Source organism: Beta vulgaris, chromosome 2 (genome assembly GCF_026745355.1).
Source record: "Beta vulgaris subsp. vulgaris cultivar EL10 chromosome 2, EL10.2, whole genome shotgun sequence".
NCBI lineage: Eukaryota > Viridiplantae > Streptophyta > Magnoliopsida > Caryophyllales > Amaranthaceae > Beta > Beta vulgaris.
Window position 1 is genome coordinate 44,050,166 of NC_079203.1, and position 27,673 is coordinate 44,077,838.

The window sequence follows — 27,673 nt, forward strand, 5'->3', positions numbered from 1 at the left end:
AAGGTAAAGAAGAGAAATAGAGTGAAACACTATGAGGATGGAGTTCTCCTCAAGAGTATTCATGCTCTTAGGTTTCTCTCAATAACTTTGTATTGATTCCGTTAATATGGTCAATGTTGTATGCTTGTAGCAGATGTTGATAGCTCTGAGCAATGAAAAAAGAACATATAAGTTTATTATGACAAGTCCAACCATTGGTCTTTTTGCCTCTAAGTGAGGAAGAGGGAAAGAAACAACAGCCCTACTTGGCTCAAGTCTTCATTAGACATCTAACTTACAACAGTTACAGCAACAAAGAATCTAGTACAGTAGGAGGCTAGGCGCTGTGTTTCGCATCACACCGATACATACATCATTCGGAAGTAACTACTTGACATCGATTAAACTTGGGAAATACAATATGTACACATTAGCAACCTTATAACCAGACCATAGGATACAAGGATTCTACACGATACAAAAATTACAAAGTATGTTATAAAACATGTTTTGTAAAAGAAAAAAAAAAGGAACAGTTCAAAGTCACAAAAGGGTGAGGATTAAATCGACTGGAATCATCATATTCGTCAACCCCAATAAACATGAACTAATTGTACTCACACTGCCGTCTTTCTTCTTGTATAGACTGGAAGATTCGTGCTGCTGATTCCCTTGTAGATTTATGTGGAACAACCCTGATTACTCTAGTTGGCTTTTCAGTGGGAAAGCCCCCGGAGATCTGGGTCGTTGGAGCCGCAAGAAAAAGAGGAAGTGCATCTCTTCCTCCCATGAGAGCAGTACCTGTTTCCCGTGTTCTCTGACTAGGGCTACTTGCTGTGCTTCCTTGCAGCTCACGTTCTTTAGGGGGTTGGGGTCTCGCAGCAGATGCGATGGTTCCATTCTTTTGACTGGGATGCATATGCAGTGAGCTTTGATGTTGCATGCTGCCAAAATTGACACTGGTCCCAACAGGCTGACCGGTTTGACCATATGGGTTTGGGCCTGAAAACTGGTTCAGTTGTTCCACAGTTGAGCCTGATACGCTTGGGCTCATTATGGGCATGCCATATGGAGGGAAGTAACCTTGCCCTCCGAAATGCATGCCTGGTGGCATTCCCATGCCTTGTTGATAGTGTGGAGTTGGCATTGCATATGGATTCATCACAGGTGTCGGGCCTACAGGTCCACACCCACCACAAGCTGGGCCTATGCATCCGGGTGCAGGATATGGCTTGTATACTAGACCTTCTGAAGGGGTCATCACAGGAACCAACCATTGATGTGGAGCTGGTTGAGGGAAGCTCCATGGGTTCATTTTCGGATCTATATTGGTTGGTGGAAATGACGAAACAGTATTGACGGAGGAAGGCTGGTGGGCTGCAGGCTGAATAGCATTTTGAGGAGGAATCGGAGGCGATTTAGCAACTGCATTCTCAGCCGTACCTTCTACCTTATCGGTTGCCTTGTGGGAATCAACCTTGGGAGCAGTCTTATGAGCAAGAGCTTTTACTGCATACTGTGGAGAATAATGCTTAACAGAAGAACCCTTCAAAGAAGATTTACCCACAAAAGCACTACCTTCAAGTAGCATATCTGGGGATTCCGCAATAAGTTTTTGCACCTACAGCACATTTTAAGGCTTCAGTTTTAACAGCAGAACAATTATATCATCACAAGTCTGCCTAAAGTGTCTGAAGTACCTTTAGCAGTCTGTGCAACTCAAATATTTGAACAGCAAACACTCTCTGTTGACTGTAATGAGTAAGATAAGTTGTGTTAAGAAAAAAACAGAACAAAATGAATAAAGATAAAGATCTAATCGTAGCAGTACGTCCTTTGGCAATAGCATGATAAAAAAATTTAGCATAAGAACTACCAGTCCATATTTAGACATGCACTAGCTTTTATGCGTTCCCGTAAGCATTTGAACCTCAAAACCTCACCACTTCTGGAATCATCAATCATTTACTAGACTTCTCAAAATAATGAGTCAAAATTTTACCAAGGGATTCATGAAGCTACGTGCTTGCATCTATCTATCTCCATTCTACAAGAGCTTACCCTTACATAAAATAAATCACGAATTCCTTTAATGCCTTGGTACAATATCATAGGTGAAGGGAAATACTTTCAATAATGTGTCCAATACAGATCAACAATATTTTAGCCAATAAATCACTATAAAGTATCAAAATGACAAATAACAGCGTTCTGGCAAACATTTATTTCCCATCAGTACCTTAAAAACCTTTACTACAGCACAGCAGAATTCATAATACACCTCTTTGTATACTGAGCTAGATAATAATGTTGACTACTACGCTAATTTCCCTCGTATACACCCTTGAGGACCAAGGAGAAATACTTACCCAAGCTACTGATTTGCAAAGCAATATCAAGGTAAGACACAGAATACGTTCACCAAAGGCAGAGGCAAAAGACAATAAATCATGGATGATCCACCGTCTCAAGACTCGCCTGGCACCAAATGCATTGGAAAGTGGTTTAGATGTTTTATGATGACCCACTGCTGGAATTTATGGAGGTTCGCCAACCATACAATGGAGGGACTGATGATCTCCACAGCATCAAATATTCCCTCCCTTAAAGCAAATTTCACAAGTCTGCTTACAGTATCACAAAAATTATCACCACAATCCCAGCAATTAACATATATCTGACATTATAGAGGAGCTTTCAACAATTAAAAAAAAACAAAACCCAAACAGCAAAAGATTAACTTAAAGATCTATATCTAGCTACTCAAATTTATCCAAGGGGAGAAAATAATTTGTCAAAGTCCACATCTATATATATCCATGGAAACACAATTTCTTGAATATCATACTACACATATTTGTCTCACTCTCGAGTTAGACGCATTGCTGAAACAAAAGGAAACTGAAGAACATTTCAAAGACCACAAAGCTAAAACCAGATAATATCTCAACCTGCCAAGTTTATCAAGGTTTTACTTTATACACTCACATATCTGACAACCTAAGTGCTTAGATTACAAAAGTCGACGTAGTAGATAATTATATACACACAACCAATGTAACCATGAGAGTCCAAACATTAACACTTCAATCGAACCCAAACAGATTATGAACACTACTCTGCCCCGATGAAGCTGGTAAAATTTCTCAAATTGATTAGCACAAAATATAGTATAAGTTCTCATTATGTAACTAAAACTGTATGCAGTACTGGAATTTTAAAAAAATCATGGATCTGAACAACAATTATATCTCCTTATATTTCTTGATTTTAAAAAATGTTACTTCTTTTTTCGTCAGGGTCAGGGTCAGGGCGAATCATATTCCTTCGATTTAAAGGCCTCCAGAAAATAACTGATTTATGTAAAACAAGACACTTGACGCGCCTAAATTAAACGTTAAACCAAGCAAGACATAAAGAGAGTGGTGTGGTAGGTAAGGGAGTGGGAGTACAGTGAATGGTATATAATTGACCCAAAATCCAAAAAAAGCCACGAGATATGACTTCACTTACTTGGCAATAGCAGTTCTAGCTTTCCAAAAATGTTTGCGGCCTATTATCCGAACAACATCATCAGGAGTTATGTCCAATTCAGATATAGAATCCACCATGGAAGTCTCAGAGACAGCATCCCCTTTATCCATACTTTCTTTCTCCAATGACTGATATTCTTCTACCCTCTGCATTCTACTATCAATATTGTTATCACCCCTATAAAGATGTCCTACATGAGGACCATGACCCTGACTCAGCCTCAAGGAGATTTCTTGGAGAGGGCTCTCCAATTGCTGGTCTGAAACACCTACACCATTTGTAGCATCTATAGCAGATACATCGTCCTCATGGTCCTGTCGTAAACTGGCATCAGTTTTCTCGAAAATGCCCATTCTGTACTTATCCTGGTATCCACTCTCAGCAAAAGCATCTTTCCTCCAAAGACCGTCATCCTTTTCTCTCATCAATGTATCAGATGAGTATCTTGTGAAGGCATTGGATACTCTTGAACTTCTCCCATCTTGGTTTTGTGTTTGCTGCTTCGAGACGAGGTCTCCTCTATTACTCTTGTCAGTCTCTTTTTCACCAGTACAGTGAAGTGCATTTGAATGACTTGACCCCAAATGATTTCGTCTTTCCTCATGCATACTAGTCTCAGTATTACCATTACATGGCTTAGTTCCAGGTTGAGAAAAAACGGGGACCATAAAATCATCTTCTTCCAATGGCTGCTTTTGAGTCTCTCCCTGTGCCAGTTGATTACTCAATTCCACAGCTTCCGGGCGGCTGACTTGAACCTCATCGTAAGATGACGCTGTATGTGTTCGATAAAGAGGGAAGTACATATTTTGTTCATGGCTTGTACCCTGCATCATAAACCAAACACAAGACAAAGTAAGGTCCTTGTTGTCAACTAGATCTGATCTATAAACAATGTGAATAAAGTCATGCGCAAATAGGAAATAAAGAAATAACATAATAGAAAAGATGACCTTGAAAAACAAAAATTAAAAAGATGCAAGACTGATTAAATTACATAACCCATAACCCCGTTTATATGCAACTTGTAGATCTTGTTTTACTTTCTTTGCAAATGACAGTGGGCATAGAGTGGATATTACTCAATAGTCCACAATTTACTTAGAATGACGCAAAAGGAGAAGAATAGCTACTTCCATCAGGTTTTGAAGTTCAAAGAGTAACACGAGAAGACCCCAAGCAAATACATATTACTTCTACAAGTTAGCAGCCAATCTTCATGCTTTACTTTGAATCACCATCAAACTTTCTCTTCCTGGGAGCTCAATCCTACTTATTACATGCTACCGTGTGAAGTACAAGAGTTAGTATGGAAGCTTCAAGCTCACATGGTCATGTTTGAGAGCAGGAACTGGACTCTGTGAGATCAAGTCTCCCATTTTTCCTCCAGAACTCAGTATTGATCGTATACTCAAAACCCATTTAGGGAGAAACTTTTTGATTTAGCAAAGAACAACATATGTGAATATTGGTATGTTTACTGTCCCTTAATCATCAATTATTATATCCTTTGTTCGACCTGCTTATTTTACAAGCTATTAGTTGATATTATATTAAGAGGCTGCATATAGGAAAGTGACCATCAACATCCGTACAAAGCTAACCTCTCTTGGGAAGTGAAAAAATAATAGCCAAAAAGCTGATGTTAGTACATCATAATCTCACAAACTATGGCAACTTGATTAGAGAAAAACATGTACAGCCAAGCAGGCAGACAAGTGATGATACATGGATACAAGAAGGCGAGAGATCTTTATGATAGAATAGTGACTAATTGACTATAGCATTATAGGGGGTATGGGGACAACTGCATTAATGTAAACTTGCTAACCAGGTTGGGTAATTGAAGTGGGGCAACACAGCAACCTAGGGATTGTCAAGCATGAAACTCCCACATCCTAAAACTCTAACCCCTTACTAAATTATTTACAGATTAAGGGCAGTGCTTTCGACCCACAAACGATAATAATAAGATAGTTGCTACTAAAATCAACTGATACATCACCCAGAAAGTATTATTTTGTATGAACCAATAGATGAACCTAGAGTGAACATATAACACATCCTAGTTCCTACACCCATCTGCAAGACCATATTCGGTCACACAGCTTCGTAACCAGGGAATTGCTCCATTACTGCAGCATTCAACCACTTACTGAACATATCATCTTCATCCACACAAATACAATTCTCTTAGACACAACTCAACTAAGATAACCAGACCAAAACAAACAACCAAATACACCTTCATCCACACAAATACAATTCTCTTAGACACAACTCAACTAAGATAACCAGACCAAAACAAACAATCAAATACACCAAATCAGGCACAATAAATCAACCATTCAAACATTGCCAAACAACCATTTTTATAATTTGAAGAGCCATTAAAACTCACCTGAGTTGTTGAGGTAGAAGGAGCTGTAGTGTTGCTGTTATTTTGGTGAAGTGGCATAGCACCAGAGTTATAGCGCTGAGAAGGGATAGTAAGCTGTTCATAGAGTGCCATCTTATTCCTAGGAGGTGCTCTTGGACCTCCTTTTCCAGTATCATTAACATGTAATCTTGGAAACATAGGTCCCATAATTTTATCATCATCTTTCCCTCTCTTCATTTTCTTTGACCCACTTCTCTATATAATTTTCTTCAAAAAATAATCACAATTTCACTCAAAAAAACCAATTATCCCATTGAATCACCCAATTAAAAACCTCAAATCTAAACCCAAAATCTAGAAACTACAGAAAACCCAGAAATTGAAATCAGTTGACTTAACACAACCCAATATATTGATCTTTTCAACTTCTGAAACGCAGTTCTAATATGATAAGAAATGAACCAAAAATTCAAGCTTTTTCAAAGAAAAATTCAATCCAGAAAAGAAGTAACTCAAATTTTTCCCCCAAATGAAAAATCAGCTTATAAGTTGACAAATACCTCAACTTTTTGAAACACCCAAAAGCGAAAATCTTTGATATCTTCCTCGGGAACAAGCAACTCTTTAGCTTAACCAAAAATCAACCGACCTGATAAATTTTAACCCAGAACAGAGAAAAAGATTTCCCAATTGGCACTTTTTGAAGAGAAAAATCAGCACAAAAACAAACAAGGAAGCAATAGATATCCACTCATTCAGCAGCAGAAAAAGATAGGGAAGAATAAATTCTTGAGAGAGAAAAAAAATATGGATGCTTTTTTCTGCTGAATTAGGGATTTCTGGTCGAAAAATTGAAACTTTTGTCCTGTAGAAAGAGGAAAGAGCAAAAGTGCTGAGGTTTTGTGGGTCCACTTTGGATAGAGCTAGGAACACCCATACTACATAGTAAAATACTAGTATTCAAAAGATTTTGGACCTTTGAGGTTTTTTTTATGCTTATCTAATCAAACAGGGAAGATGAAAACAATCAATGTTTATACTTCTTCCGTTTCAAATTATTCGCTACACTTCTCAATTCACGGAGTTTTAGGCAATTTTTAAAGAAGAGACAGGAGAGTAAAAAGAAAAAGGACCCATATGGAAGGAGAGAGATAGAGAGAGTTTATTGTCCAAAAAGAAAGTGTAGCAAGTAATGTAAAACTTTCCACAATGAAAAGTGTAGCGAGTATTTTGAAACGGAGGAAATATATTGATTTTTGAAGTATTTTTTGTTGTGAATGTAAAATCAGCAAGTTTGCCTATGAATAAAAAATCAAATTCTGGCCAATGGTAAGCCACGTTAGTTAAGGCGAGGTGGAGGATGACTAGACAAGAGTAGGGCCATTAAAGTGCAAAGCAAATGTTTTGAAGTATAGTACTACTATTAGATTATTGTTAATGTCCTTTGAAGAAAAGATTTGTTTTGGATATCCAAAAAATTCCTTATTCAGAAGTATGTAGAGAAGGATTTGATTGTTCAAAAGTTACCTAGCAATTTGATTCTAGAAGTAACAAAAGAAAAAATATATTGATGATTACATGATTATCTGTTGAGGAATTGTTTTTTAAGGTGTTTTTTTTTTTACCTGAACTCATTTGAATCGAACTTATTTGATCTGATTGAATCTAATAAGTTTTGAAAATTTATTTACACTTGATTGAACATTTTTTAAGGGTTTTTTTATGAGGCACCCCTGTGGTTTTTCAAAATTTATGGGGTACCCCTAATTTAAAAAAAAATGCATCAGGTACCTTTACTGTTTCAATAAAAATGCACCAAATGACCTTAATGACTAACGGTGTTAAGTTTCCGTTAGTCGTTAAGGTTAATTAACCCCTCTAACCCTAATTAAACCCTCTAAGCCTACCTAAAATCCTAATCCTCTAACACCTCACCACATCCTAAACTCTAACCCTAACTATCCAACCGGCAACCACCACAACCCTCATCACCACCCACGCAGCCACCTCTGTAGTCGCCCTTCCTCCATCTCTCACCCACGTACCCACAGCCCCCACCACCACCCATGCATCCCACCTTCGTAGCTGCCCTCCCCCCTCCCCCTCCCCCGCAACCCCCTCCCCCTCACCGGAAAAATGAACAGAGAGGAGCGATGCAGCAGCGAAGAAAGCCATATAGGCGGCTGAAACAGAGGAGAACCACGGGACAGGGGAAGCAAGCATCACGAAGAGAAAAGAGAGAAATGCGAGCTGCAGGTGCAGCTCCGACGACACACGCGGTGAAGGGACGTTCGAGTGACAGAATCACGTGTGTAAGGGCTGCGGGGTGGGTGGGGGACGGCTATAGAGGTGGGGGTTGGGCTGCGGGGGTGGGGGTAGGCGGCGTGGGCCGGGGCTACGAGATGAGGGGAGGGCGGGTGTGGGGTGGGGGAGGGTGGGGAAGGTAGAAGGGGGATGTGGTGGTTGGGTGGGTGGGTAGTTAGGGTTAGGGTTTAGGCTGGGGGTGGTTGTGGGGGTGTTAGAGGTTAGGGTTAGATGGTTTAATTAGAGTTAGAGGGCTAATTAGGGTTAATGAGTAACGCAAACTTGACGTCGTTAGTCATTAAGGGTATTTGATGCATTTTATTGAAACAGTAAGGGTACCTTGTGCATTTTTTTAAAAATTAGGGGTATCCCATGAATTTTGAAAAACTACACGGGTATTTGGTGAAAAAACCGTTTAATTAAAGTAAATTATGTTAAAGTTGATATTTCCAACATTAAATTAACTTGTTTTGACTCGTTTAACTCATTTATACTCTCTATGTCTTCTAATAGTTGCAATATATTGACTTTTGCATTACTCATGTGCTTACTTTGACCACGAACTTGTAACTAATATAATATTTCCTACGTTCCATAATAAGTGAAACATAGGGATTGGACACAAGATTTAATAAACATCACTTTCAAAAGTCATAAAATACCCTTTTCATTATCAAAAAGAGGAGAGAGAAACAAACCACACAAGTTTGTTAATTGTACTCTTGTCGTTTTGTCACTTTCTTTTTTTCCATTTAAGGTATGTTTCACTTATTTTGAAATGTTCTAAAATAGTAAGTTTTCACTTATTATGGTACGGAGGAAGTACAAGCTTTAGCATTGCGAGATTTTGGATTTTTCTCAATTACATATTTACAAGATTATAACTTCTTATAATTTTTACAAATAGATAATCAGATAGATTAATGGTCAAAGTTGTGTATTGACAAGTGTAAAAATCAAAATAATGCAACTATATAAATTGAAGAAAGTATAAATTTTCTAAAAAGTTGTGTTGAAATTAGTGAAAATTTAAGAAGTACTAATTATATAACACACTTATGGAATATAAACTCTAATCATGCATAATTTTAGGTGAATTTAATATTAAAAAAAATAAGTAGTTTTAATTAAAATTTAATGGTAAGAAGTACATGGGTTAAGCGGGTTAGGAGTCGCCCTTGAGAAGACGATGTCCTAGCCTATACTATGTACCTACTAGTTGCATATGCACGCGATGCGTGCGTCGACAATCTTATATAGTTATATACAAATGGACATGTCTTTTTTTATCTAAAATTATTTTTATAGTGATGTAAATTATTGAGGTTCTTTTGTAGATGTTATTATCTTTTTAAATTAAAGGTGAATGATTTTTAAGTGTTCAATACCGTCACTGTAAAATTTGATCAATAATTTAATAATTTTCTTTTCAGGGACTTTAGTATAATTCTTTAACAATTATAAATGTTAATAAACCATATTTTGAACTTTGTAAATTTGAAATATTATATTATCACGATATATTGCTAACTTTTCTTGGTTGAAGATTCTAATTGATTTCGTGAATTGATTGTGTCAATCTAGTTTTTCAAGTTATTATATTAATGGTATTGCATATTTCATTTTTGACCTACTCATATGGCAAGTTTCATTTATTCTCATTTTTCATTTTTTTTTGTAAAAAAAAATGTTGTTTTAAATTGTTAGAGGGTATTTTAGTCACTTCAAAAGAGGACACAACACCTCCTTCCTTGGCTTATATAATAGAGATTTAGAAAAGGTTTATGTCGGTAGCCCGTTTAATAAACATGTCGAGTTATAGTTGAATTTTTCAACTTGTTTCATAAATGGGTTAGATTTAGGGCGAGGACTTGTTCGACCGGTACACTAATCCGACTTGACTTAATTTGTTAACCAGTCTTACTTAATCATATCGCTCACTTCTTACCAACTCTAAAAACCAAATGAAATTTTGACATAAATAATATCTTAATTTTCATTGTCATCTCATACTTATGTGAACTTTTATTGTTTAAAAATAATCTCAAATTGTGGACCATTCTCTCAAACTAATTCAAACTCTTACTTTTATTGTCTTCACTAATCTAATTTGGACTTGTCATATACTAATTATTGTGAGAGAATAACCCAAACTATGAAATTATTCAAAATAAATTGAAATTGGGATTATTTTGGGAAAAAGAATGTGAGTTGGAATTTTGTACGTCTATTTGTAACCAGCTACTAAATCGCTTAGTGATCACTAACATGCATATACACTACAACAAATAGCTTCAAGGAGGGCAATTAAAATTGCCCTCTTTGATACAAAATTTGCCTTCATAGGTTACGAGGGCAATTTTAAAATTGCCCTTCCGTTGCCCTTGTAGCCCCGTTGTATTAGGTTTAAAGGGCAAATCTCATATTTTTGCCCTCTTTGATCCAATATAAAAAGGGCAAAAAAGTTTGCCCTCTTTGCTTCATCAACCAAGGCGAATAAAATTGCCCTCTATGATCATCAGAAAGGGCAATACTTTTGCCCTCTTTGCTCGAAATCAAGGAAGACAAACACAATTGTCTTATTTGGTCTGCAACAAGCAGGGCAAAAATAAGATATTGCCCTCTTTGTTCTTTGTCAAGCAGGGCAAAAATAAGATATTGCCTTCTTTATACTTTGTCAAGCAAGGCAATCATGAAGTATTGCCCTGCTAGTCATCATCTAAAAACCATTATGCATCAAAGATCAATCTAATATAAATTGAGAGATAAACCTTGTACAATCTACATAATAAGGGAAAAAATATTACTATATTGATTTACTAAAATTTTAACAAAATCCTCAACAGATATAGTAGCCTTCTACTAGACTGACTTATAAAAGTTTAAACAAAATCATATTCACATAATGTTTACTTGAGATATGTCCACAAAAATTTTGATCCTAGCTCAACACTCTCTTCAAAGGTTTCCTCACTCCCACCCTTAAAAGCAACACAATAAGGCTCACTTGAAGTGAAAACCATAACATAACAATTATGTACTGAACATGGAAGAAGTGACTTGAATTTGATAGAAATGAGGGTCCTTTCTTGCTCCATAACTTGCTATCTTCATAAATGCCCTAAAAAAGAAAAATCACAATTAAGACTCAATCCAATCAACAAAGAACATCAAAATTGAATGTATAACTTGCTATCTTCATAAATGCCCTAAAAAGAAAAATCACAATTAAGACTCACTCACATGTAAATCTTGAAACTAATGGGATTTGGGCCAATTATAAGGGTATTATAGTGCTATAGCATTATATTCATTTTATAGATTTCAGGTGATTGCCGCCTATATGAGGCTGTTGCTACTTTACTAGTAATTCAAGCATAGATAAAAGAGCTCTACTCCATTAACATGAAAATATAAAATCAATCAAGACAACTATAATAAGCCTGCAAACAGGCTTTCGCGAAGATCTTCAAATCAGCAATATACCACAACAACACTGTTGAAGCAGATTTTCTTACAGCACTCTTGCAGCATTAAATTTGGTCGTCATAGTCAAGATATAACTATGAACATTCTACTTTCTATGTAGTCTATATTTAAAAAGCACATAATTATCTTAAAGCCAACAGTGATGGACTTAGTAAATTTGTCTTGTTCTCAGTTCACAAAATGTATTAATCTAAATGTTCAAATTATTATTGCTTATGATGATAACTACTCAAACAGAGGAGAATAATATAACCTCACTGATTTAATGGAAGGAACACACACACACACACAGAAACAAAAGAGAACAAAGATAAAATTGAAAAAGCGTTGCCCCAAAGTTTTTTACAACTTAGATAACTTAATAGTCCTTTCTTCAAATATTATGACTTCATCTGATTATGTGATTCTATTCTACAGTTATTAGAATGGAGAAGACATTACCTTATCAAAGTCCAAGTGAAGTCATAATGACCTCAATCTTCTTTTCCAGTCTTTCCTCTCTTTCTTTTGCCTCCTTTTCCTTTCTCTGACTTTCAGCTTTTAGAAAATCTATTTCAGCTTGCATTGCATTGTTATTACCTCTTAGTTGTTGAATCTCAGCCTCCAATTCTGCTTTACCTTTCTTCCCACCCTTGTCCACCACTGGATGTCCTTTACCAAGACCCCGGGCGTACCCCGAACAATGTCCAAGCACCTTCATGTAAGCCTCGTCTATGGAAAGATTATCAATGCCATTCTCTTGAATTTCTTTCTCGTGTAACTTTTTAAATTCGTTGAACTTTGCTTCACCCTCATCATCAAAACTACCATCTTTATGCCTTCGATGATCCAATGAAAATAATTAAATATCATTAAAGTATTAGTAAAAGATTAAACAATCGCAACGATGATAAAATGAGGGACCATTTGATTAGATTAAAATATGTGATAACAGACAGCAGTGAGCATTGTAAGGAAACTGCCAACTTGTTTGTTCAAGGAAAGATATGACAGTGGCAGACAATACACCATTTGATTAGATTAAAATGGTGTTTGCATGAAAAAGTGAAGGATATACCCAAATTTTAATAATTGAAATGGACCCTATAAACAGTTTAACATTTATATAAGAAAATCTTTGCTGTCAGCTTCTAAACCTCTAACCATGCACTCTATTCACCTGAACTAAAGTTACTATACCTCTAACAATTTTTCCTCACAAGTCAAATCTTCCTTACAATAATAAGAAAACCTATAATTTCATGACATACAAGGACATGAATTATGCTGAAATAACTTACTGTTTTGTTTTTCTCCACAATTTCAAATACATTGGGTCATTATCAGCTTCTGTTTGTGTTACGGTAGTAGAAGTAGATGTATTTGCTTCAGAGTCATCCCCATTCTCGGCCTCAACACTAGAGTCTTTCTCTGCCTCAACCTCCTAAGTAATGAAAAGTACATGAAAGATGAAACAATGTTAGCTCATTGTATAACCAGCACTAGACTCTTGACAGTCAAATTAAAGCGACTCTGACCGTATCTGTTATGTGGCTGTAGGTACCAAGGTAAGATGCTAGACTGATTCTTTCCAAAGCTACAAATGACAAACAAAACTAAGAAATCATACCAGGAAACATTTAGAACATTCGAAGTACACTCCTTAAATTTGTCATAGACTTATCTTTACTGGATAAATACTCCTTAAATTTGTCATCATAGACTTATCTGTTATCTCACTTTGCATATGAAGTACACTCCTAAAACACTAGGACTCCAATGTATGGTTATGATAGCTAATAATTACTATCTGTTAATAAAAGATAGTAAAATATCAAAATAGATAAGAAGCTACTGCATAATACCTAGCCGCATATATTAAAGATAACAAAAAACAGCTATATTAAAGATAAACAATAACCTTTAGAGACTAAATAATAACATTGATAAAAAGATATGTACAGAACTAAAAGATCACCCATATCTCATCACAATTACTAAAAGATAAAGATATATAAACCGTGCATGTTTGCTATATACCTTTTTCAAGCAAGTATACCTTAATTTTTCCATATAAGCGATCTATAACGTCTTCAGGCATGTCAGACCACTTCTCAACATTAAGCGGACACATTTCCTTCACCCAATCAGAGCATTCTCCTATGAACTGTAATGCATGCTCACCCACAGCGGCTCCTAAGGATGATGGAATATCGACACTAATCTTTCGAGGCTGCACTTGTCGCAACTTCTTGTACTTCAATGCTCTACTGGGACCACGAAAAGGACCTGTAAAGAGGAAAACAAAACTAATTAAGAATATAACACTAATATGAAAACACTAAAATGCCTCACAATCATTACCTTTTCTTTTCCTCTGTAGCGATGGTTGAGATAAAGATACTTCAGCCTCTGAATCCATCTGCCTTCAACAAGAGTCTTAAAGAAACAAAGAAATAAACTCAAAAACATTTATAAATTACAAATAAACATAAACAAATATGATAATAGCAAATATTGGTTCACTGAAAACACAAATATCAATCACTACATGAGAAACTGTAACAGGAACTTTACATATCAATCACTACATGAGTCTAAATCATATACACTAGTAATTATATCTTCTTCTTCGTCACATCTTCTTGAACGCTTTCTTCATCTTGCTCGCTTTCCTCTTCCTCCTCCTCCTCCTCATCATTATCATCATCTCATTGTCATCGTCATCATCACTCACTATTTCCGGGGGACATCTAATCTCGGTAAGAGTTCATCATCCTCTCCATCATCCACAACCATGTTAGGCATTTCGACATCCATTCCATTATCATCATGCTCATAATCACCAATATCATCCTCAACAATGGGAAAATTATAGAAATTTCGAGGGATAGTTTAATTTTAATTGCAATTCTCCAATCCGGTTCATTATGTGCCTTAACATAATAAACTTGTCCTACTTGAGATGCCAAAGCAAATGGCTCATTAGTCCCTAAAAATCTCCTGATGTTGACACTAGTAGTGCCAAACTTATCTATTTTGATCCCACGACCATCACTATAAACATCAAACCACACACATCTAAATAACACCACAATAGGTTGTTTTTCCCCACCATTTGGAGCATCGTATTCAAGCTCTAAAACTTCTTTCAAAACTCCATAAAAATCTCTTTGGTCACTCGCTTCATCTCCTTTAACTACAACTCCACTATTTTGCATCTTTCTCCTACGTTGACGCTTTTTAGTGTGAAAGCGATACCCATTCACATAGTAACCTTGAAAGCTTCCAGCACTCTTACTTGGTCCTCGTGAAAATGACAATAACTCGGTGGTTACTCTTGGATCCTTCTCCACATGAAGCTTCCATATCTATGCGATCACGTCACCAAAAGATAAAGAAAAATGAAATTAATAAGCATATTTATCAAACTTATAGTAGGAGTATTATTGACCTTAACTCTAGCACTTACCCGAGATTGGAACCACTCAACTAAACTTTGTTTAGGCTCATGTATGATGTCATACTCTCTGCCATCATATAAGCATTAGATTATTTTAGGTATATTAACTAGAAAAATGAACAACAAATAGAAGATTGATATCTTACCTTATAAACGGTTGCACTTCTGGACAATTCATAAGAGCATATAATTGGGCTTGCTTCCAATCCACAAAACTCAACTGCTTGAAAGTTCTTTTGCCCATTGCATTTCCCTTATTTTGGAATATTGATAGCATAAACTCTGAAGATTGGTTCTTATCCTGGTCATTCCTACCCTACAGTTGAACTTTGTCTCAATTCCACTTATATATCTAGAGCAAAAGGCAGAGCATTCATCCGCAATGCGAGCCTCGGCAATAGAGGCTTCCGGGTGAGCTTTGTTTTGGACAGTTGGTTTCATTGTATGCATTTCCCTACAAAGAACCATGGTTAGGCACTACATGTCGCTATAAGGAACACTTTTTAAAGTTAATATTACCTTTCAAATCGATATTGCCAACGACATTGTACTGGACCTCCAAGCATGGCTTCACGAGGTAAGTGGATTGGGAGGTGGACCATTATATCAAAAAAGGAAGGAACAAATAGCTTTTCAAGCTTGCAAAGAGTAACCGCAATGCTCTTTTCCATCTTTTCCAAAACATCAATTCTTAAAGTTTTGGAACATAACTGCTTAAAAAATAAGCTAAGCTCCGCTAAAGGTTCTAGAACCTCCTTAGGCAAGATGCCTTGGAAAGCAGGTATAGCAAGTCTTGCATAAATACATGACAATCATGGCTCTTCATATTTGAAATTTTGCCATCATCTAAACTTGCACATCGAGCTATGTTTGAAGAATAACCATCGGGTACTTTGACCTTGGATAAGAACTCTAATACTCGTCGCCTCTCTTGTGGTGTCAACTGATAAGGTGCTCTAGGACGATATATTTACCACGATCCACCTTTTCAGGAAGCAATTTCTCATGCATTTTCATCATCTTCAAATCCCTTCGAGCATTCAAGTGATCCTTATTATTTTTACCGGAATATCAAGGACAGTTCCTATTATACTGTCACATATGTTTTTCTAATATGCATCACATCTAAGTTGTGACGAATCAAAAGCTTACTCCAATAAGGAAGTCTATAAAAGACACTTAGCTTCTTCCATTGGTCAAACAAGTATCTCTGGTTCCTCTTTCGCTTCTTCCCAAAAATCACATTTGGCACTCCCTCAAATGCCTCCAAAATTTCATCCCCTGATAAAGGAACAGGAGGTGGTCGTCTTTCCCTCTCGCCACCAAAAGATTTCTTATCATTTCTCCATCTGTGATCAGCATCCAAGAATCTGCGATCACCTAAGAAGCATTCCTTATTACTCTTCTTAAGTCGCTTGTGCCAAGTATCCTTATGACATGATGGACAAGCAAGTTTACCACAAGTACTCCAACCGGACAAATTCCCGTAAGCCGGAAAATCACTCATTGTCCACAATAACACCGCCTTCATATTAAACTTCTGGCAACTATATGAATCATAAGTCTCCACCCCAACTTCCCACAAGTCTTCAAGTTCTTCGACCAATGGTTCCAAGAACACATCAATATCATTTCCAGGGGACTTCGGACCAGGGATCAAGAGTGATAACATGATGTACGGGCTTGCCATGCACATCCAAGGCGGGAGATTGTATGGCACCAAAAAAACGGGCCATATACTATGTTTGGTCCCCAAATGTGCACTAGGATTGAAACCATCGCATGATAGACCTAATCTTACGTTACGTGCATCAGCCTTAAACTCGGGATATAGATCATCAAGGTGCTTCCATGCCATTGAATCAGCCGGGTGCTTAGTATGTCCTCATCAACGCGCCTCTCGTTATGCCATCTCATGTGTTTTGCAATTCTTGATGACATAAAAAGCCTTTGAAGCCTTGGCACCAAAGGAAAAAGGCGAAGAACCACAGACGAGGAATTCTAGGCTTAAGTTGTGAGATCCCTTGAGATTCTGTTAAAGAAGACGCTATCATCTAATTCACCACTGCTTTCTTTCCATCGAGACTCCCCACAAATAGGACATGCATCATAATGTTAGCATAGTCTTTTCTATAAAGAATACAATGGTTCACACAAGCATGAATCTTCACATAGTTCAATCCAAGATCTTTTGTGTACTTTTTTGCTTCATATGAACTCTTAGGGAAGCTCACATCATAATTAAAGGCCTTGTGCAATGCATTAAGCAACCCATTAAATGACTTATCACTCCAACGACCACTCACCTTAAGTTGCAAAAGAGTTACAATGAACTCTAATCTTGAGAATGTCTTACACCCTGGATAAAGCTCTTCTTGTGCATCTTTCATCAATTTGTGAAACTTATCAGGGAGTTCATCATCACCCCTATCCCTATCATCTGAAACTTGAGGTTCTACAACTACATTTGTGGCCTCACGCACCAAAGAAGCTAAGTCATCAGACACAAGGGGATCTTCATCCTCAAAGTCATCACCTTCCTCTTCGGACATCTCTTCATCCGTGACTTCAAAGGATTGTTCCTCTCCATGAAAAATCCATGGATTGTAATCAGGATCTATTCCGACTCGAAAAAGATGAGCCCGCATAGTATCTCGATCTTGATCAAAATAATTTCGACAATTCAAGCAAGGACACCTTAACTTTACCCCAGAATTAGGAGCGGTGTCCCTAAATGCAAAGTCCAAAAACTCTTTAACACCTTTCTTGTAATCTCCTTGTTTCCTTCCATTAAACCCTTGGATGTGCATCCAACTTCTATCATTATCCATGATAATTCCCAAAAAATAACTGAAATAACTTAACAAAAAAAATATTAAAAACATACAGCATAAAAAATCAAAAGCCAATCAAATAGCACCAACAGTCATAAACTGAAACACCTCCATTTCTAAATATTTAAGTACCACTTTGGCCGTGTTCTTTTTACCGTAATTCTCATATATTTATTATATGAACTTATTACATATTATTGAAGTTCATTTATAAGCTGTTAAAACTTAACTAAACTTAAATTGAAAACTTATTTTTTTAAAATAAAGAGAATGCACCCTTAATTTGTCAATTTATTTTCTACGACTCATTAAAACTACAAAAGACAGATATGTTTTGTACAAATTGCAGCTACCTATTGGATGCAACCAAAAAAAACATAACTAATTTTAACCATTAAGTAGCTAATCTCTTTCTGACATAACAAATTAACCGCAAATTAAATTAAAAAAAGATGTGGAAACTAATCAAATTTTTTTACAGATGACAAACTATGTTTTTTTGTTTTATCATCTTCATAGCTCTAACCTAGGCCCATAAGGTGCACCCAACATCATGGGAGGAGGTGCTTCAAAGCCTACATGTTGTTGTGAGGTTTTTTCTACATTCCTTTGCATCTAGCCACATACAAGATGAAATTGCATTAAAATTGAACCCAAAAGACCGTCTGTGATGACCAACACACACTAACATTCTAACAATCAGATCAGATAGAATTCCAGCTGCATAATAACACTGACTTGCAGGCTTTATGTTGCAGCAAAATGAAGTATGGTTCACCTTTCCTATTATGGTATACACTTATTTTAACACAACATCTGCACAGAATGATACAATCATATAAGTGCAATTTACTAGCTGAGTTAAAGCCAAAAAGAGGACAATATTTTATGAAGATCTGCCAGCAACTTGTGAGTGCTGAGTCATTGAGTCGTTAAATATATGTATAGTGAAGAAAAAGAAATTGCAGGGTCTAGGGAGGTTCAGACATTTGCTCTTTGAAGATGAATATTTATGATTTCTTTCCTATGGCATCTGAAAGGTGAACAAAGCTTCTAACAAATTGCAGGGAACAAATCACTAGACCTAATTATCAAATCACTTAGTATATCAAATTATCGCTTTATCAAGGAACTCAATTCAAATCACTTAGACGTCTGCAGTACGATACACTATGTTTGTAGAAGATTGTTGTAACATCTCAATTGCTTAATCAAGGAACTCAATTCATAAAAATCATTATCAAATCACTAGACCTAATTAAATTCAATTCGTCTGATTTTGTGGAAAAAGTTAAGCAAACCTAATTGACAAAAATGCTGAAACAATCATCCATACATCTAATTTAAAAAGCGAAATTGAATGATTTACCTGAAGATGCGATCGAATTAGGAAATTGCTAAGAAAATCTGCGAGAAACGTCAATTCGAAGGCTTGAAAAACTGAATTCGAAGGCGAGAAACGTCCAATCCCTAAAACGATGAATTGGTAGGGAGAACTGGTCCTTTCAATGTTCCATTGAAGATTATGATCGAAGATTACTGCCCAAAATCACCAGATTTTGTAGAACATGTTAGTGAGATTGAAGATTTTGTAGAACACTCTTTTCGAAAGAACACTGTTTGTTTGCGGGGAAATTGAATCGAATAGAACAGTGTGTCATTTTAATCCTTTTTTGTTTTTTGTCCCTTCATTATTAAAGAGGGCAAAAGAGTTAAAATTGTTGTTTTAGGTTAATATTAAAAAGGGCGAAATTTTAAATTGTTGTTTTAGGTTAATATCAAAGAGGGCAAAATTGAAAAGTTGTCTTCTTAGTTGGTATCAAACAGGGCAATTTTGAAATTGTTTTCTTAAGTGATAGCAAAGAGGGCAAAACAATATAATTGTCTTCTTAGTTAATATCAAAAAGGGGGAAATATTTTTGTCTTCCTTGATACTATTAAATAAGGCAATCAACTAGTTGCCCTATTTTATTCAAATAAATTGCCCTCTTTGATAACATTTCTTGTAGTGATAGTTATGCACAATTCTTAGTTGTGAGGGGTAAAATATTATATATTGTGATATTTCTTAAAAACACATGATAAATAGGACTTTTGGGAGAATATAGAGCATAAATAGTTTAGATGCAAATAACTTTAGAGGCGTATAAAATGTTTTTTTTTCGAAAACAGAACTCGTAATTTCTCCTTGTTTACCACTATTGCATCTTTGTTCTATTGTCGTTTGATACATCATTGGTACGGTGTAAATATTGAGGTGTTCAACATAGATCTACAGAATCTCACATTAGTTTGAAGAAGTTTATGATGACGAGTCCAATAGAGCAAAGGATATGGTAAAATATGTGTTATGTGTGATATGATATCTTATATGTTTGTTTGATACAAAGTTACTACTATGTAAAAAATACATGTGTCCACATCAAGGAATTAATCTTGTGCTCTTTGTAACAAAACTATATAATTTGTGTTGTGAGAATATATAATAGAGAGAAGATACTGGGAGAAACGTATCAGTAGGATGTATTATATCTGAATGGGCAATTCACTTCTTACAATAGCTATATTTATAAGCAAAAATTTCACCGAGTAAATCTGCGTAAATTCAACAATTGCAGTCGCTGGGAGAAAATTTTCCCAACAAACATTAATACATGTCAGGTGGACTGTGGACTTCATTATGCATAATAGTGGAGTTTACAATTCCACTGTTATCTCAACACTCCCCCTTGAATGTCCATTGATAACTCATAATAGACTTTGTCTCATTAAGAACCTTGTTATGAAAAACTCTGTGGGAAATCCATAACTAGGGAAAAGAGCACTACAGCTATTATGTATCTTTATATGCTTAAAATTAGATGCCTCGTTAAAAACCTTGTCAGAAAAAATCCGGTGGGAAAAAAACCTGATCGAAGGAAAAAAGAGTGCAGCGCATATAATACTCCCCCTGAATCTAGCATATATCACGAAGATGACGGATTACAACAGACTAATTCTTCAAATTTCTTCGTTGGAAGGGATTTGGTTAATAAATCTGGAAGATTCTCGCACGATCGAATTTGTTGGATGTTTATCGTCCCTTCCTTTTGGAGGTCATGAGTGAAGAAGAGTTTTAGTGATAAATGTTTAGTTCTGCCTCCTTTGATGTACCCTTCGCTTACTTGGGTGATACATTCAGTATTGTCTTCATATATGATAGTTGGATTTGTTTTTATTGTTTCCATTCCACATTCTTCTTGGATATTCTTGATCATTGACCTTAGTCATACACATTCCCTTCCAGCTTCATAAAGAGCAATTAGTTATGCATGAATTGATGATGTGGTCGTCAAAGTCTGCTTCGTGGATTTTCAAGATATTGCAGTACCTCCATAAGTGAATAGATACCCGGATTGAGTCTTAGCCTTTTGCAGATCTGATAGGTACCCGACATCTGCATATCCAATGAATGACACATTTGGTTTCAACTAGTACAATAATCTAAGGTCTAGTGTTCCTCGAAAATAACGTAATAAGTGTCTGAATTCATTCCAATGTCTATTTGTTGGTGCATTGTTGTATCTATTTGACAAGTTTACTAAAAAAGTTATGTCAAGCGAGTATTGTTAACCAAGTACATTAAGGCACCAATTGCACTTAAATATGGTAGTTCAGGACCAAGAATTTCTTTCTTTTCTTCTCGTGGTCTGAATGGATCATCTTTCACATTCAGGAAAAGCACTATCATTGGAGAACTTATTAAGTGAGCTTTGTCCATGAAAAAACGTTCCATAAGTTTTTCTGTGTAGTTTGATTAATGGACAAAAATCTCATTTCTCAAATGTTTCATTTGCAAGTCAAGGCAAAATTTTGTCCTCCCGAGATCTTTCATTACAAATTCTTTCATCAAGTACTTTGTAGTCACTTCGAGTTCTCTAGGAGTTTCAATAATATTCAAATCATTGACATAGACAACAATGATGGCGAATCTTGATTTAGATCAATTAATGAAAACACAGAGACTAATTTGATTATTTTTGAATCCTTCTTTCAATAGGTATTCACTAAAACGATTATACCACATTCTTCTAGATTGTTTTAACCCATAGAGTGAATTTTTCAATTACATTGAAAGCATCTCTTTGGGCATGTGATTTTCTGGTAGTTTTAGTCCATCAGGGACTTTCATATAAATATCTATGTCATGTGAGCCATACAAATATGCGGTCACTACATCCATCAACCTCGAAACTGATAAACTTACCAGATTTCTTAGCTTAGTTGCATCGACTACTGGAGAATATGGCTCATTATAATCAATCCCTGACATTTGAGAGAAGCCTTAGGCTACTAGCCTTGTCTATATCTAGTAACCTCATTTTTCTCATTTCGTTTTCTCGCGAATATCCATTTGTACCCAACTGGTTTTACACCTTTTGGTATTTGGATTATCTGTCCGAATATCTCACATTTTTCAAGTGATTTCAGTTATGCTTGAATTTCTCCTTTCCATCTTGGCCAATCTTTTCTGTGGCGACACTCATCTACTGTATTTGGTTCTTTATCATTTTCATCGTAAGTCATTCAACCGCTATGGAGTAAGCAAAGATTTCATTCAAGACAACATCTTTTCGATTCCATTGTTTCTTTGTAGAAACATAATTGATTGAAGTTTCATTGTTGTCTATGCTTTCATGTTCTTTTTCTTTTGGAACATGCTTATCTTCTATTTTGTTTTCATCATGCTCCGTTGGAGGATTTATATTAATTCTGTTCTTTGTTTCACCTTGCTTTTTCATTTTTCTCGATTTTGAGTCTTTATAACCGGGTGGTCTGTGACATTTTCGACGTGTTATTGACTCATTTTCAATGGCCTTATTGTCACTAGGAATTTCAATACGTTTCGGGAAATTCTCATCACGTACATGTGACTTTGTCACTTTCTTAGTATCTGTGAATGCATTTAACAATTGGTTCGCAATACTTTGTAGTTGAACAATTTTCTTGACTTCTTGTTCACATGATTTTTGTCTCAGGTCCATAAATGACCATTTACAATGTGTTCCATGTAAATTCTGTTTTTATATTTTGTGGGTCCATTTTCTCTCCCCCTAAGGATGAGAATACTGATTCGTTAAAAAGACAATCTGCGAATTGAGCGTAAATAAATCGCCAGTTGTTGGCTCTAAATATTTTATAATTAATGGAAATTCAAATCCAACATATAGTCTCATCCTTCTTTGTGGACCCATTTTAGTATGTTGGGGCGGAGCAATAGGTACATGTACAACGCACCCAAAAATTTTCAAATGTAAGATATTTGGTTCTCGACCTGATACTAATTGTAACGGTGATAATTTGTGATAGGTTATAGGCCTTAATCTTATCAATGTTGTTGCATGTAATTAGCATGACTTGCATGTAATATAGCATGACCTCAAGCAGAAGAGGGCAATTTTAATTTCATTATTAATGGTCTTGCAATTAATTATAGTCTCTTAATAAATGATTCAGCAAGACGGTTTTGTGTATGTACATGAGGTACAGGGTGCTCAACAACAATCTCAATAGACATGCTATAATCAATTAAAAGTTTGGGATGTAAATTCCTCAGCATAGTCTAATCTTATTTTCTTTATTGTATGCTCTGGGAATTGAGTTCTTAATCGAATTATTTGAACTACAAGTTTTGCAAATGCAACATTTCTACTTGACAAAAGGCTCACATGAGACCATCGAGTAGAGGCGTTAATTAATAGCGTGAAATAGCAGGAGAATGGTCTACATGCGTGGTGAATAGGCCCACAAATACCTCTTTGTATTCTTTCTTAAAAAGTTGGAGATTCATTGGCAATCTTATTTATAGATGGTCTGATTATCAATTTGCCAAGTGAGCATGCAGAGCATGATAATTCATTTGATCGAGGAATTTTGACATTCTTTATAGAGTGTTCAATTGAGTTTTCAATGATTCTATGCATCATTCATGTGCCGGGATGGCCTAATCGATCATGTTATAGAGTAAATGATTTTTTGTTATCTAACTTCTGGTTAGATATCATATTAATTTCAATCGGACGTATATATATGTGATATAGTAGGAAATTGCTGGCAATTTTTCATAGATGTATATCGTACCGTATTTTTCTGCCATGAGGCATATGAAGTTCTCTTTCTTCAGTGCCATCGCTTCCAAATGGTAACCATCACTAGTAAAATAATTGCTATTTGCTGCGGTCGTATTGCTGCGGTTTTACCCATACGCAGCAATATATCACGTAAAAAGAAAATGAAAAATTCAAAATAACCATATTGCTGCGGTTTCGGCCAAAAACTGCAGCAATATAGTTTTAAGGGAAATTTTTTTTACTAGTTGAACAAACATATTACTGCGGTTTCTCGAAAAAACCGCAGCAATATATTAAAATAATATAAAAAATATTATTTTAATATACTGCTGCGGTTTTTTGAGGAAACCGCAGCAATATAAGCTTTTTTTAAGTATAAAACAAGTTTGTGGCTCAATTAGGGTTTAGTTGCCCCTTCTCTCCTCATAAGTCGTCCTATCATCTCTCTCCTCACTATTCCCTTCTTTCTCCTGTACGCACGCACTGGGGTTCTCTCTCCTCACTAACCTCTCTCTCTCCTCTTCGCACTATGCACTCTCCTCTTCGGCGCTGGTGGCTCTCCTTTGGTCGTGGCTCGCCGTTCTTCGTGGTTCGCCTTCTTCGTCGCTCGTCGGCCTTCGACGCTTGCCGGCCTTCTTCGCTCGTCGGCCTTCGACGCTTGCCGGCCTTCGTCGCTCGCCAGCCTTCAACGCTCCCCAGCCTTCAATGCTCGCCGGCCTTCGTCGAGTGGTGCTGAAAACTCGGCCGTCGCTCGTTGCTCGTGGTCTACAAATCTCGGCCGTAGCTCGTCGCTTGTGGTCTACATATCTCGGCCATCGCTCCACCACTAAACCGCAAATGGCGAAGCCTCAGCGATGTCGAAACTGGCGAAGCCTCAGCGACAGGCGAAGCAGATTGTTTTAGTTCTTTTTTTTCTTAATTTTAATTCTTCGATTTTAGTTTTTTTTTTTTAGATTTGATTTTCTGATTTTCTTCTTGTATTGTTATAATTTTTTTAGATTTAGTTTTTCGATTTAGATACTGTTATAATTTTCATTTCGATTTTTTTGATTTATTGTTAGTTTCATTTGTTGTGATGAATGTGTTGTTATCTTTCTCTTAAAAGATCTGATGTTCATTTGTTATGTGAATTTGGTGGATAGTGCATGGGTTATTATTTGCCTGTTCTAATTTTTTAAATTTAATATCAAAAAAGAAATTTTTTTTTTACCTGTACCTTGACATATTGCTGCGGTTTCTAGGCCAAAACCGCAGCAATATACTTAAGTAAACAATAAAAAAAGGAATATTGTTGCGGTTTCTAGGCCAAAATCGCAGCAATATTCTTTTATAAACTGATAACACATAATTATATTGTTGCGGTTTAAAACCGCAACAATATATTTAATACCTATTGCTGCGCCCTTAATTGTTGCGCGCCCCAAACCGCAACAATATGGCACTTTTTAACCGCAGCAAGTAGCATTTATTCTACTAGTGCATTATGACGTACATCTTTGAATTATGAGGTTTCTTCGAGATTTACTCGAATATAATGCGTTATTGATTATCAATTTTCTCCCATTTGGAAATATAATGCAAGCTTTTTCAGATCCTTCAATTAACTTGGTTGTCCCAGAGATTACGCTAACATATGCTTGGAATATTTTAAGTTTGAAAATACTCTTTATTTCAATAATATGGTGTGTGTTGTCCCACTCTCGAGAAGACATTATTTTTCGGTTCCAACTTCTGGTCAATTTATATCTTCATAAATAGTGAATATGATGATCAGTATAAGAAAAATATATATTTTATTATTAATTAAGGAGGGAATTCATGAAAATGAATATTGAAGCAATTAAAATAAACTAAGCATATTAATGCATTGTTATCTAAACAAAGTTGTTTTTTTGCTTTAGCATCATCCATAAAAAATTCTAAAACATCAAGGCTGCGCATGGATGTAGTAGCTTCATTTACAAAGTTTGCTTCAGCATTTTCCCCTTTGTTCTTTATTGAAGCCTGATATAGGTCTACCAAATGTTTGGCAGTGTGACATGAGCGACCCTAAAGCCCAGTCATGCCACATTTGTGACAAGTGTCCTTTCTTTTGTACGACGCCTGCCTCTCATTTCCATATGATTGTGCCCAATTTCTATCAGAATTTTTAAAATTGTTATTTATTGGGAAAAATCGACTTCTGCCACATCCACGTCCTCGACCCCAATAACTACTACGTCCTATCCCACAACCGTTGTGATTACCGCGTCCATCCCTATATGTATAACATTTGCTTCTGGTGGATCAGAGCTTTCTATTCCATTTATCTCATGGGTGGCTGAAGACCACGTAGGTCTAAGATTATGATTTTTCACCAAAAGATCATTATTTCGTTCAACCACAAGTAGCACTGAGATTAGCTTAGAGTATTTTTTTTTAAAGCTCTTAACTTGTATTGTTCAACCAATATTATATTAGTGGCGTGGAAAGTGAAAAGTGTTTTATTTATTATGTCTGCTTCTGTGATGGGATGATCACAATATCTTAACAATGACACAATTCTAAATATTGTTGAATCATAACCACTGACTACTTTTAAATCCTGGAACCTCAGATTGGTCTAGTCAAATTGTGTCTTTGGGAGGAGCACGTTTTGTGATGCCCATCTCTTTCATTTATGCTATCCCATAGTTCTTTGGGATCATCCACAAGTAGATATTCAATTTTAAACTGTCATGTAAATGATGTCTGAGGACTAAGGTTTTTGCCTTTTCTTGTTCAGTCGCTATTTGAACTGATGCAGTTGATGTAGTTGCATCCCCTTGTTGGGTTGTCACACCTTTAATTGCATGTTCCAAGCCTTGGGCCTTTAATTTCATGTGGGCGTCCACCATTCATTCTAAAAACTTTTGCCTAGATAGATCTAGTATGTTAAATTGTCTTTTCACTAGATTTTCCATTTTTCACTACAAACATGTAAATATTTGAAATTAGTAAATGATGATAAATCACATATATTATCTCCTCCTGATTTATATAATTATAATTATACATAAATAATACAAACAAAAAAAAACTAAAATAGCGTACAATATTAATGAAGCAAAAAAATACCAAAAAAAGAAACAAAAACACGAGTGAAGAAAAAAAACTTCATAAAATGCACTTAAAGTCATAAAAAAAATGATATTCATGTGAAGTTTTCGTCATTCTTTCGGAGAGATGAAATAAAATTTGTCTCATACTTATGTATTAGGAGATATATCATTAATGTCATGAGGAGGAAAAAGAAACCAACTATAAGGAATAAGTGGAGCCTTATTTTCGTAAAATCCAGATGAGGGTGGAGGATGGTTGTCGTCGGCGTGGAACATGGTGGCCGAAAAGTTGAGGAAGAAGATTTTTTTTTTTTTGTGAGTAGAGAAAAAAATTAGAAGAAGATAAGGTATGTGTGGTGAAAATGGGAATGGGTAATCCGCTTTTATAGAGGGTTATCCCTAACTGTGAAGTTCATCTACAGTTAAAAATATACAAAGCAATAAAATTTTAAGATTGACAAATATATATTAGAGCATGTTGGTAAATTAGTAATATAATATATGTAACTACAAATGCGAAA

General features: G+C 35.9%; 2 protein-coding genes across 2 annotated transcripts; both read right to left on the reverse strand.

The window, feature by feature from the left end:
• Window positions 1-153: 153 nt before the first annotated feature.
• LOC104886353 (protein EARLY FLOWERING 3) lies at window positions 154-6,834 on the reverse strand. Its single transcript, XM_010670813.4, has 4 exons — window positions 5,915-6,834; window positions 3,493-4,340; window positions 1,680-1,731; window positions 154-1,600 (listed from the first exon to the last, which is right to left on the reverse strand). Exons 1-4 carry the CDS (start codon window positions 6,128-6,130, stop codon window positions 587-589), a joined length of 2,130 nt encoding a protein of 709 aa, XP_010669115.2. The 5' UTR covers window positions 6,131-6,834; the 3' UTR covers window positions 154-586.
• Window positions 6,835-10,986: 4,152 nt separating this feature from the next.
• On the reverse strand, window positions 10,987-19,506 carry LOC125495087 (uncharacterized). The gene is made up of 4 exons (XM_057392668.1): window positions 19,332-19,506; window positions 12,967-13,109; window positions 12,128-12,504; window positions 10,987-11,318 (listed from the first exon to the last, which is right to left on the reverse strand). The coding sequence occupies exons 2-3, from the start codon at window positions 12,996-12,998 to the stop codon at window positions 12,132-12,134; spliced, it is 405 nt and encodes a 134-aa protein (XP_057248651.1). The 5' UTR covers window positions 12,999-13,109; window positions 19,332-19,506; the 3' UTR covers window positions 10,987-11,318; window positions 12,128-12,131.
• Window positions 19,507-27,673: the final 8,167 nt, after the last annotated feature.